The sequence below is a fragment of the Leucopleurus acutus genome (assembly GCF_964270905.1).
Source record: "Leucopleurus acutus genome assembly, chromosome: X".
In the NCBI taxonomy this organism is placed as follows: domain Eukaryota; kingdom Metazoa; phylum Chordata; class Mammalia; order Artiodactyla; family Delphinidae; genus Leucopleurus; species Leucopleurus acutus.
Window position 1 is genome coordinate 23130792 of NC_139148.1, and position 13970 is coordinate 23144761.

Below are 13970 nucleotides of genomic sequence, written 5' to 3' on the forward strand. Positions count from 1 at the left end.
GCTTAACAGACAAGCATACCATTTAAATACATATTCAAAATTTATTCTCCAAATGCAACATTGATGGTCTCTGGTCAATATTTCTTTACGTGACCACACTGTGAAAACAACTTATAAAATTTGTGCTGTTTTTATTTAATTTTAAATTTGTTTAAATTAAGTGACACACACATATATCTTGTAAAAATGAAAACTTTATATATGAAAAAAATTGCCTCGATCTCATCAAAATTCCAGTCCTCTCCCCGAAGTATCTACTGCTATCAATTTGGTATTTATACTTTTAGATCTCTTTCTAGAGACTTAAATACATTTATTAAAATAGCTATAAGACAAATAGGTTTTTTACATTTTACAGGAAAATTAAATAATATGATTTATGTCAATCTGCAATTTTTCCCATTCAATTTGTATTGAAGCTATTGATATTCTGTAGTATGAAATATATCTCATTTATGTACAGGGGTACAGTGATCCAAGATATCTAAATGTAAGTCTTTAGCAACTTCTATGCTAGTTGTCATTTAAGTACTTTATTGTTTTAAGCTTTTAGAAAAATATTGTTAGAAAGATTCTTGTATATGCTGCTTGGTGCACTTGTACAATGATTTCTTTAAGATAATATTATGTGCCAAGCACTGTGTTATGTGAGAAAGGTGTTATTATTATCTTTTCATTGCACTGAAGGTAAAAAGTGACTTGTCTAAGTTCACACAGCTAGTAAGTGCTAGATCTGGGAGTTTCACACATCCTATCTAGCATCAGGATCAGTGTTCTTAATAACTACTCTCTATTCCTTGCTTTTAAACAAAATAACTACTGGCTCAAACTGTATTCACATTTAAATTTTAATATATGCTGTCCATTTGCCTCCAGAAAGGCAACAGCCATTTACATCTACACTAAGAGGGACATTTTTATTGATATTTCCCTGGCATATCCTTCCAAAGGTGGAAATTGTTTGTTTGTTTGTTCTTAGAAGGAAACAATGTAAATATTTTAATAAAAACAATCCCACAGCATTTACTGTCATCTGGTAATAACATAAAGGTGAGCAAAACAATATGAATAAATGCCTTAACTACACTTCTAACAAAGGACACCTAAAAAAACTGTATTGCCTTCTCAACAATTTCTCACTTCATTGATCATTTCTAGTTGAAGACACTTTGGAGCAGAGTAATGTTATCTCCTTTTAGCATGATCCGACTCAGCTGTTTTCTTGACTTTGTTTTAGAATGAATCTCTTCTGCATCATCTAATACGAGGTTCATATACCCATCAAAACCAATGATACAGCCCTCTATCCGCATATTCACTTGCTCATAAAGCCACACCTGAATCCGAGATCTAATTTGCAAGTATCTGAAGATGAGATTGATGGGCTGCACCATCACCTTCTGCACCTTCTGCACCTTCTGGCCCTTGCCCCGGTACGCCATGGTGGAAGCTCACAAAGACCTCACTATCCTGCACACCCTGGAAATTGGTTTTAAGTAAAACAGTAATGGAGAACTCAATATAGACCTTCAGTTACTGATGATGATTAGAACCTGTGCCTTAACGCTATTGTGAGAGAAGGCTGAGTAGGTATTGCCTCTGGAGGAACAGATTGTAGTGTCCTATAAAGCGAACAGGAATGCGTTCATTCTCACCCACCACACATCTCTTTAACTATGCTTTTATGACTTTATAACAGTTTGAATAAACTATCCGGGTACTTCTGTATTCTCATTTGTCCTGCTTCTGGTACAGAAAATACAAGGATGAGCAGTATCTCACTGACTGAAAAGATAATTCTGTTGTCATAGATGTATATATTTTGTTGTAATATATATGTGAGTGACTGTAACAGAAAACTGGATCCACTTCCTAATTACTGTCAGAAATAATGGTTCCTGATTAACTATCCCTAAATCAAAACCACCATTCTGGTTAGATGCCCTCCATCATTTCACTAGCTCATAGAAAAAGTCTATTAAAAAAAAATTTTTTTTTTAACATCTTTATTGGAGTATAATTGCTTTACAATGGTATGTTAGTTTCAGCTTCACAACAAAATGAATCAGTTATATATATACATATATTCCCATATCTCTTCCCGCTTGCATCTCCCTCCCTCCCACCCTCCCTATCCCACCCCTCCAGGCGGTCACAAAGCACCGAGCTGATCTCCCTGTGCTATGCGGCTGCTTCCCACTAGCTATCTACCTTACGTTTGGTAGTGTATATATGTCCATGCCTCTTTATCGCTTTGTCACCGTTTACCCTTCCCCCTCCCCATAGCCTCAAGTCCATTCTCTAGTAAGTCTGTGTCTTTATTCCTGTTTCACCCCTAGGTTTTTCATAACATTTTTTTTTTAAATTCCATATATATGTGTTAGCATACGGTATTTGTCTCTCTTTCTGACTTACTTCACTCTGTATGACAGACTCTAGGTCTATCCACCTCATTACAAATAGCTCAATTTCGTCTCTTTTTATGGCTGAGTAATATTCCATTGTATATATGTGCCACATCTTCTTTATCCATTCATCCGATGATGGACACTTAGGTTGTTTCCATCTCTGGGCTATTGTAAATAGAGCTGCAATGAACATTTTGGTACATGACTCTTTTTGAATTATGGTTTTCTCAGGGTATATGCCCAGTAGTGGGATTGCTGGGTCATATGGTAGTTCTATTTGTAGCTTTTTAAGGAACCTCCATACTGTTCTCCACAGTGGCTGTATCAATTTACATTCCCACCAACAGTGTAAGAGGGTTCCCTTTTCTCCACACCCTCTCCAGCATTTATTGTTTCTAGATTTTTTGATGATGGCCATTCTGACTGGTGTGAGATGATATCTCATTGTAGTTTTGATTTGCATTTCTCTCATGATTAGTGATGTTGAGCATTCTTTCATGTGTTTGTTGGCACTCTGTATATCTTCTTTGGAGAAATGTCTATTTAGGTCTTCTGCCCTTTTTTGGATTGGGTTGTTTGTTTTTTTGTTATTAAGCTGCATGAGCTGCTTATAAATTTTGGAGATCAATCCTTTGTCAGTTGCTTCATTTGCAAATATTTTCTCCCATTCTGAGGGTTGTCTTTTGGTCTTCTTTATGGTTTCCTTTGCTGCGCAAAAGCTTTTAAGTTTCATTAGGTCCCATTTGTTTACTCTTGTTTTTATTTCCATTTCTCTAGGAGGTGGGTCAAAAAGGACATTGCTGTGATTTATGTCACTAGCCAGACTCATCAAGAAAAAAAGGGAGAAGACTCAAATCAATAGAATTAGAAATGAAAAAGGAGAGGTAACAACTGACACTGCAGAAATAAAAGAGATCATGAGAGATTACTACAAGCAACTCTATGCCAATAAAATGGACAATCTGGAAGAAATGGACAAATTCTTAGAAATGCACAACCTGCCAAGACTGAATCAGGAAGAAATAGAAAATATGAACAGACCAATCACAAGCACTGAAATTGAAACTGTGATTAAAAATCTTCCAACAAAGAAAAGCCCAGGACCAGATGGCTTCACAGGCGAATTCTATCAAACATTTAGAGAAGAGCTAACACCTATCCTTCTCAAACTCTTCCAAAATATAGCAGAGGGAGGAACACTCCCAAACTCCTTCTACGAGGCCACCATCACCTTGATACCAAAACCAGACAAGGATGTCACAAAGAAAGAAAACTACAGGCCAATATCACTGATGAACATAGATGCAAAAATCCTCAACAAAATACTAGCAAACAGAATCCAACAGCACATTAAAAGGATCATACACCATGATCAAGTGGCGTTTATTCCAGGAATGCAAGGATTCTTCAATATACGCAAATCTATCAATGTGATAAACCATATTAACAAACTGAAGGAGAAAAACCATATGATCATCTCAATAGATGCAGAGAAAGCTTTTGACAAAATTCAACACCCATTTATGAAAAAAAAATTTTTTTAAAAAAGGAGCAACTTAGTTACCTAGTAATATATATTGCCCATGGTTAAAATATCCTTGGGTGTTTGACGGTTTCTGAATGGTAGAGTTTGGCGTTTTGTTATTTGGAAATAAATCATTTGTACTCCTGCTATAAAAGAAATCTCGGTTAAAAACCTAACTTAAGGGCTTCCCTGGTGGCACAGTGGTTGAGAGTCCGCCTGCCGATGCAGGGGACGCGGGTTCGTGCCCCGGTCCGGGAAGATCCCACATGCCGCGGAGCGGCTGGGCCCGTGAGCCATGGCCGCTGAGCCTGCGCGTCCGGAGCCTGTGCTCCGCAACGGGAGAGGCCACAACAGTGAGAGGCCCGCGTACCACAAAAAAAAAAAAAAAAACCTAAGTTAAAATTTAACCTATCAGCTTAAGATAAAAATTTAACCAAACAGTAATGATGCTTTTCTCCTCTTTTTCTATTTTCTGAATCACTCTGTATAACAGAGGTTATATTTCCTTGAATAATAACTAATATAAAATTATATAATCCCAGTGCTTTATTTGAATGGTTCATTTTGATTGATTCACTTTTAAGTTTTTTTTGTTTTTATTCTGAATTTCTTTTTTAAGTTAAACTGCTAAGCTATACTTTTATACACAGTTTTTCATTTTTAACCTTTTTGTCAAATGTATGGGCATAGTTTTCCATGGTATTCTTAATATTTTAAATGTCCATTATATCTCAGGTTACTAACTCTTCCGTGGGTTGAGCCATTCGTCTGGCTCTTTTATATAGCTTCTATTTCTTTGCTGATAATTTCTTTGTTTCATTTGTTTTAAGCATTGCTCATTGAAGCATTTTTATGATAACTGCTTTAAAATCCTTGTGAGATACTGCCTACATCTGAGTCATCTTGGCACCAGCATCTACCTTTTATCATTCAGGTGGTAATTTTACTGGTTCTTGGTGTGATTAGTGATTAGCAATTGTATCCTGGATATTTTGACTATTATGTTAGGAGATTCTGGGTCCTATTTAAATCTTCGATTTTAGCAGGTAGTCACCCTGTGTAGGTTTAGCCTGTAGGTCCTGACCTACTTTTGAGGGTTGTGGATCCAATGACAACTTAATTTTCAGAACCTCTGCAGTGCACCTTTGCAGTGCTATTCTAATCGACTCCTTTTATGAAGTATACCATTAAGATATCACTCTGAAAACCTGGGTGTTATTCCACATTACAGTTCAGTTCTTGATCCCTTAGGTGTGATAATTTGGGTCATTTTCACATGTGGGTTGCTCAAGGATCTGCCCAGGGCTTCCTCTGTAAGTTTAAAGAATCTCTTTCTCCTGCTTCTTCCTCTCTTCGAGATTCTCCAACTCTCTAGTTAAGAAGGTGAAGGGCTCCCCCTGCCACCACCAGGAGAACAGTGTGAAGTCCAGACTCCTCACTCAGTCTCCACTGACCCCACAGGGGAAGGGAGTCGGGAGGGGCACTCATGGTGTTTGCTTGGGGTTGGGCAGTTATTTGTCAAAAAACTTCTATCATCCTAGGCTGCCCCTTTCCTTACATTTTGGCTGAGAAATCAGGTTTTTCTTTGGGCTCTTTCGGGTATGTGCCCGTTTAGTGTTCCATATTACACATTAATCCAATGCCCAGTCAGGATATATAAAATATTTGTTTAAAAAAAAGATAAGAAAAAGTAAGAAAAGAAAAAAACAGAGAACTTGCCATCATGTCATTCCTCAGGACCAGAGATTCCCCACCCAGTATGCTCTCTTCTTTCCACCTTTCAGAGTCCTCTTACTATTGTCTGTTATAATTAGTCCAGGGTCTTCAGCTGTATTTACCAGGGAGGAGCAGAGAGAAATGAATCTATTCCATTCTATCTGTAACCAGTAGCCCAGTACATAAACTTTTGAGTCGTGTTTTTTCACTTAGCATAAGGCTTTTGAGTTTCATTCATGTTGTAGTAATTCTAGCTTCAGGTTCAAAAATTAATAATTTAAACCTCTGTGGCGTAAGACCACTCTCTTATTGTTGTATTTTTGTTCTTTACTCTTTGCTGATACTTTGGGAGTAGACTTTTTTTTTTTTGAGATTGGCTTTAAATTGCAAAAATATTTGAGTTTTTTTTGAATATATTTCATCCGACACTTCTATGTGCTTGTAATTGCTAGTGGTGGGGGTAGATGGGGGTCAAAGCAGATTTGCATCAGTTCAATCTGCTAAGATTGTAAGCTGCATCCAATCCTCTTTGTAATAAAGCAAAATATACATAAATAAGCAATTTAAAATATGTAGTTTGAGGTACACAACCCCTACAGTACACACTGTAGCATGTCTGTAGTATCAGACAACTAAAAGACGACAGACATTATCCATCACTGTTTGAAGTCTGAAGATGAAGACAATTTGTGAATACTAAGGTTTGTTCAGTGGCTTAGATAAAAGAGACTGGTAATAATAGTTTTGTATTAAAACATGTATAATATTGCAAACTAATATTTAAGCCATTTGAAATAGAAATATGATTCTTGTTAATATACTCACATCCAGATACTTGTATTTGGATATTCCAGTAAAATTAACAGTGTTGGCTTATACTCAAACATCCACATTTGGAAGAATTCAGTTTCTCAAGCCAAATAGTTTAGCTATTTCCCAGTTATTTATTCAGGAAGATGATATAATAAGTGAGCTTATTTCAAAAGCAACATCTTTGGGGGGGGGTTGGAAAAGTATGTGTGCACGTGTTTTCACATGCCTATATTTTTTGCATATTATATAATGTATTTAAAGTGCTTAGTACAGCACTTTTTCTTCTAGATTATTATGATGATAGTATAAAAATAGCAATTGATCTATTTACTACAACAGCTCTTCCTAAGAGCGAGTTTAGATTTTGAATGAGAAATTATCAAGTAACTATGCTTCCAGAATGATATCCTGTAATTCTATAATCACTGATCACTAAAATGCCTCTCCGTACAAACCATCTCCAAGGAGTGGGTTTGGGGTATGGGAAAAGCACATGTGTTAGAGTCCTAGGTAACTATCTGATATATAACTAACTCCCAGGGAAAAAAGAAGAGGGAGGAAGAAGAAAATGAAGTGTTAAGACATAGCCTACAATCACGTTTCTTACAACAGTTGTCTCTATACAGCTACAATGCCTAAGCCCTAAGATACATATTCCAAAAAGTTTATATTTTAGAAAGTTTTACTTTCCTACCATCTTCTTTGCCACCAGCAGCTATTGCGTGTCATGACTTAATTCTAACAAGTTAGGTGAGCAAATTCTAAATTTTATATCAAGGCCGAGAACAGGTAGTTTTGTTAAAATAGTTTCCCATTGGCACTCACATACAGTCTATACTTATTCTTTTTCTTTTTTTTGGTGAGAAAAACTAGATAGACAGATAGATAGATAGATGTAGATAGATAGAAGATAGATAGATAGATTGGGAGTATTATTTACAAAAGCCCTATATGGTCACACAAGTTTTAAATTTTTTTCATCACATACCTGCACACATGTTAAATCACCCCCCCTCACCACACACACACATAACCAGAGTATGAAGAAACGACAAAATTCTATTTTAAAAGTATTCTATTAGAAGGTATTCGTTTTCCTCAGGTTTGCTCCAATCGTTTTCTACATATTACCAAATCAGCACTTTGTAACCCCATTAAATTAATTTTGCTAAATCAAAATCAACATTTTGTGAAACAACTTTAAAAGGTTTTAGTAAGTGGAATATTTTTGCAAATTCTTATAAAATATCTATTATAAGTATATAATATGAATAGGTATTATGAACATTTTAATTGCCTAAAATATAATTTACTAGATTCTCTGATCTTTTTTCTTCCCCCCTATTACTTATGCTCACACTGCTATGCACATATTCCCCTCCTATTGAAAACATAAAAGTCCACGCAAGACATCATTTCATTTATTAAGCTTTACCTAATCACTTCCCTAAGAATATAGCACCCATCTCTCTGTTTCCATAGTAATTTCTTCTTGTTGCTCTTGAAGTTATTGATTTTCTGATTGGCTGTCCCCCACTATGTTGTGATCTGCCTGCTGGTAAGAACATTTTCTCCTTTGTATCTTCAAAACCTTACATAGTGCCACACAGAGTAGGTGTTCAGTAAATGTTTTCTCAACAGACTCAAATTAATATTTCAATATTAATGCAAATTCAAAAATGCTAACACACATATACAGGCATTATATATGATTAGGAAAAATAAAGCCCTCTATTTCATCTTCCCCAGTTCTTTATAAGCAGCTTATGTTTGAATGGGAATATTTTCCTAGACTTCTAAAACAAATGAGATTTTATTTTATTTTATTTTTTAAATTTATTTATTTATTTTTGGCTGCATTGGGTCTTCGTTGCTGTGCGCAGGCTTTCTCTAGTTGAGGCGAGCAGGGGCTACTCTTCGTTATGGTGCGCGGGCTTCTCATTGCAGTGGCTTCTCTTGTTGAGGAGCACGGGTTCTAGGGTGTGCAGGCTTCATAGTTGTGGCACACAAGCTCAGTAGTTGTGGCACGCGGGCTCAGCTGCTCTGCGTCATGTGGGATCTTCCCGGACCAGGGATCGAATCCGTGTCCCCTGCATTGGCAGGAGGATTCTTAACCACTGCGCCACCAGGGAAGTCCACAAATGAGATTTTAATTATACATGATAGCAGACTATTATGTGAAGGGATTTTCATTTCACTGACTTTATTCTTTCCTTATCTTAATGGGATATTTTTGAGAAATTTATTTTCCCTTTACCTATGACTAAAATGTTATTTTAAAGTCATATTAGCTCTACCTCACAAACTTGGATGTATGAAAGACATTTATGGGCATCCTTTGAGGTGGTGCAAATTAGATGTATAATTTTAGAATACTGAAGCTAAAAATTTCAAAGTACTCGTAACCTGACATTAAGGTATCATTATTCTAAGATTTAAATTTTACATGAAATTAGATTTTTGTGAAGTAAATGAAGGTAAGACAATTTAATGTTCTGCTAATAGCTAGATAATAATGTTTCTCTTCCTTATAGCAGTCATTATGTTTGGAATACAACTTTGAGTTGTAATTTCATATATATTTTTAAATGAAGTATACAAAATATTGAGAAATTAGTTTGCAAATATTATATGGGATGTTCTATGAACACAAACTTTGACTCTCACAACTATTCTGTAATGTAGATACCATTTCACAGATGAGGAAACTGATGTCACAAAGATTAAACAGCTGGATATCTTTATCATAGGACATCTTTATTCTAAATTTTCTTAATATTTCTACTTCCTTTGTGAATTTTTTTAAAAGAGTTTAAATAGCTTCTGATTTCCCAATAAATAATAGTTAACTTAATAAATAGGCATACTTAACGTTCCATTTGTTATTGTTAATATCACTATAGCGATTATCAAAAATCGAAGCAAGCAAGGAAATGTAGTATATTAGCTGCTTCTAATATAAGGCCAGGAAGACTATAGCCGAAGTTATAAGATTTTAAAATATCACCATGGTATCACTAGCTGAATTCTGAAAACTATGGAACTAGTTTAAGCAGAGAGAGGCAGTGATTGTTGAGAGCAGAGATGCTGCAGCCAAAAGTCCTGGGTAAAAATTCTGCTCTTAAAAAAAAAAATCTGTTTTAGCTCTTCCTAGCTTGTCAAGTTACTTGACCTTTCTCTGTTCCAATCTGTTGTGAGGATTAAGCGAGGACATATATATATATAATTTAGAATGGTACGTGACACATAGTGAGCACTATAAACAAGCTGCTGTCTGTCATTTCCTTTTTATTTGACAAGCTTGAGTAGCTCACGCTCTGCTCTCCCTATTCCCATCATTATGGCTTTTAGAGAACACTGTACTTCTCCTTGCCAGTAATTTTCAGAATTGTAGTCAGTAGATTCTGCCATGGAAAGTAAGCTAATTTTCCCTACAACTGGTATAAATAGAAAATAATAACATATTCAAGAATCTTTGGTTTCATCATTTGACCACTGCTATTCTCCCTCTACACAATTTTCCCATGGGTAAATTTTCCAGTCTCTACTATACGCTGATCTATAGTAGAGATTGATAGAGTATACATCTATCACCACCATCTGTATTCTGATCACATTCAAATCTCTTTCTCCAGCAACAAGCTGTCTTCATAATTTCAACTGAAATATCCAACTGTCTAATGCCCATATACAACCAGATACACGAAATACATCCAAAACATGTTCTTTTCTTTCTGTTGAGGTATAGTTGATATACAATATTATATAAGTTTCAAGCGTACAACATACTGATTCACAATTTTTAAAACATGTTCATATTGTAATATCATTTTATGGGATAATATCCAAAGTTCTTAACATAATATATGACACGTCATGATCTAGTTCTTGTCTCTCCCAGCCCTCCCTTCCTCATACTGAATTGCTTGTGGTGCTTTGGCATAAGACACACCAGTTCTCGTTCCTGCTCCTATGGTCCTAGAATGCCCTTCAAGCCTAACACCATCTGACCTCTCTAACTTTTAATTTCAGACCCAGTTGGGCTATTTTATTTTCCTGAAACCTTCAAAACTCCATTGGACATTATTAGTATGCATTCCCATTTTCCCAGATCTCTCTCTCTCTCACACACACACACACACACATATACACATATGTGAGTTAAACACAACAAGGCACCAAGGTGTACCTGATGGACCCATCTTGCACCTTATGGTAATGGGAGAAGGCACAAAAAAGAAAGAAGAGCCCATTTCTTTCAAAGCACAATTACATCACTAATTCATTATTATGGCTCAGTTAATGGGATGGGCCATTAGATTAGCAATCCCTACTCAGTTAGTAAATATATGAAAAGCTAAGAAATTGTGAATGATGAAAGTTACTTGATAAAAGAGTTAAAGAAACCCCACCCACTTACCCAACATACCTAAGTAAATTGTTGCTTTCAGGGGTGATGGACAGTCCCAACTACAAATGCAAAAAGGAAAAAATCTCAGGCTTTCACAAAAACCAGTTGATCATCAACTGCCAAAAATACTGAAGTGATCAATGAAGCTGCTTACATTCTGCTCCTCTTCTCCTTTCAGGCACATGTTTTAGGTTGGCACTTCCATATACACTTTAAAGTTGAGTGTGGCCATGCGACTTGCTTTAGCCAATTAAAAATCAGGGGAAGGGGCTTCCCTGGTGGCACAGTGGTTGAGAGTCTGCCTGCCGATGCAGGGGACACGGGTTCGTGCCCCGGTCCGGGAAGATCCCACATGCTGCAGAGCGGCTGGGCCCGTGAGCCATGGCCGCTGAGCCTGCGCGTCTGGAGCCTGTGCTCCGCAACGGGAGAGGCCACACAGTGAGAGGCCCGCGTACCACAAAAAAAAAAAAAAAAATCAGGGGAAGAGGCGTCTCTTTAAGTGGGATCTTTACAAGCCATTACATGATTTCCCACAATCCCTCATTTTGAGAGATGATGGAAACATTTCACTTTGGAGCTTCCATCAGCCTATGTCCCTGAATGACTATGATATGCAGATTCTCTGCTAAACAACATTTGAATCAGGCATAAGACATATAAACTCTTGCGTTGAGCCTCTGAGGTTCTAACTTCTTCTTCCTAACTTAATGCAAATACTGTCTGTGGATAATATGACATCATGTATTATACATCTCATGAACTCTTTTGATAGTTTTTTTAAAAATTGTTTCTACATCAGTTTAGCTTGCTTTGAGGGAGTTATCTATAATAGTATTGACATGATTTTTAAAATCATATTTTGTTATGTCTCACCTATGTGTTATACATTTATCAATTCCTACATGAATCTCTCAAAGCTGGGCAGTTTTATTGTCAGTTGAATAGAAGAAATTTCCTGTGAGATAAAAATATTTGAAGACCAGTTTCCAAACTTTTCTTGATTCCTAAAATACAATCAACTGAAATTGTTAGTATGAGGCAAAAAACCCAGCTTATCCATCCACATTTTGTTCTCGAATTTGTGTGAATGTAGCACGTGGGGTAGTATAAGGGAGAAAAATATTCAAAATAGATGAAAGAAAAATGAATAATTATGTATATAAGATATATTTTTAAGATATTAGATTGATATGAGTTTCTATATATAACCAATCCATCATGGTCTCTAAAAAATCCTTTTTTTATCTTGCTAAGAAAGAAATAGCTCAATTATATTTTCTAAAAGGCAATCTAGAGTATTTCAAGTAAGTGGGATGCTTCCTAATTTTCTTTAATTTGTAAGGAAGAATTAACATGTAAATAGGTAATTAAGAAAAGGCATAAAAGGCTATGATAGAAACTAATATATTTAGAATAAGAATAAAAGTTTATTTTCCTATTTCTTGCAGCACTGAGAAGTAACTAGGACAGAACATTTATATATCTGAGGAATAAGCCCTAAGGCTGTGAATCCTGTAAGCTCTGTTTCCTTATAGCTTATGATTTCCTCCTTAAAACAGTGAAACAAATTAAGTGATCCCTTCAAAATCTGGGTGAGAGTGAATGTATACTTGATGTATAACAAATGTCATTATATTGAGAGGCAGATGTATGGAGCTGGCTGTGCTCATTCACTTACTGTAGGTCTTGCTTCCACATGTCAGTTTCGTGAAGCTTGTAATTCAAATCTGTCATTCAGCTGTATTTAAATTTACTACATGTCATGGATCCTCAGATAGCCAAACCATGACTCTTAAATATATTAAATGCTTATGTATGACCTAAGATAACAGTATAATACTTGTGGTTTATTCAGAGAATAAGAGATAGTTCAGTGTGATTACAGAACTGATGGAAATTGTGGGGAATATCATAAATAATGATAGAAAGGAAGTTTGGGACCAAATTGTAATGGATGTGGAATGTTATGATGGTCCCATTATTTAATAGATGGGGTCAATTCTTTTTAGTTTATATTATTTTGTGTCTGTTTGATTTTCACTATAGAAGTGGTATAATGTTCTAGCACAGTGTGAGTAATGGACTACTTGAGTGTGGAGAAACTGGAGGCAGAGATACTAGGCTAAGCTCAAAACTAAACTATGGAGAAAATGTGAAAAGGGTTACTTCTAAGGAATTGACTTGGGAGGGACACGCAGAAATTGTCTGCAGGTGATGGAAATGTTTCATATCTTGATAGAGATTTGCATCTGTTTAATATCTTGAGCAGTTGGTTACAGAGTGTATGCTTTTGTCAAAACTCATGGCACAGTACACTCAAGGTTGGTTCATCACTGTGTGTGAAGTTTGCCTCTAAGAATAAAATGTCTGAAAACAAACATTGAACTCAAGAAAAAGATATGCATGCTGATGTGTGTAGGGGTAAAATGCATCAAAGAGTAAGATGGATTGATAGATGGATGGATACAGGGATGGACAGATATATGATATGAGGTAAAGCAAATATAGCAAGATGTTAGCAATTGCAGAATTCACGTGGTAGTTATCTGGATATTCATTATGCAAGTATTTCAAATTTTCTGTTTGGCAATTTTCATACTCAAACGTTGAGAAAAAATAAACCAGATCAAATTGTGCAAAATACTTTGCAAGTGGTAACAAGAACCACATACTTCCCAGAAATTCATTTAAAAAAATAGTTAATGGAAACGCAAGTCTGAAAAAGGTCATACTATTGTAATAATAAACAGGCTCCATTACAATCTCGGAAATTTCTGTGATGATAAATATATATTTTCTTAAAAAGACATAGCTAACATAACACAATGAATAATATATACATTTTTCTGTATGAGATATACATTTCATACAAAAAGTAGAACAATTTCCTAGTTGAGCTGGACTAAATATTAATTGTCCACATTCTTCATAGAGTGGGGGTGGGGGATAGAACATAGTAGCTTCTGATTATTCTAAAAGCACAAAATCATCTCAATGGAAAAATCAAAACGTACAGAAAGGTAACGTAGAGGTGAAATAAGATCACTCCTGTCAGAATACAAAAGGAAAAGAAAGATTCGGGGGTTTCAATGTGGTC

General features: G+C 35.7%; 1 protein-coding gene across 1 annotated transcript; it reads right to left on the minus strand.

Annotated features, from left to right (window-relative positions):
- Window positions 1–1154: 1154 nt before the first annotated feature.
- Window positions 1155–1442, minus strand: LOC309977942 (small nuclear ribonucleoprotein E-like; the record flags this gene model as incomplete). Its single annotated transcript, XM_082864318.1, has 1 exon — window positions 1155–1442. The coding sequence occupies one exon, from the start codon at window positions 1440–1442 to the stop codon at window positions 1155–1157; it is 288 nt and encodes a 95-aa protein (XP_082720444.1).
- Between the last annotated feature and the right edge of the window lie 12528 nt (window positions 1443–13970).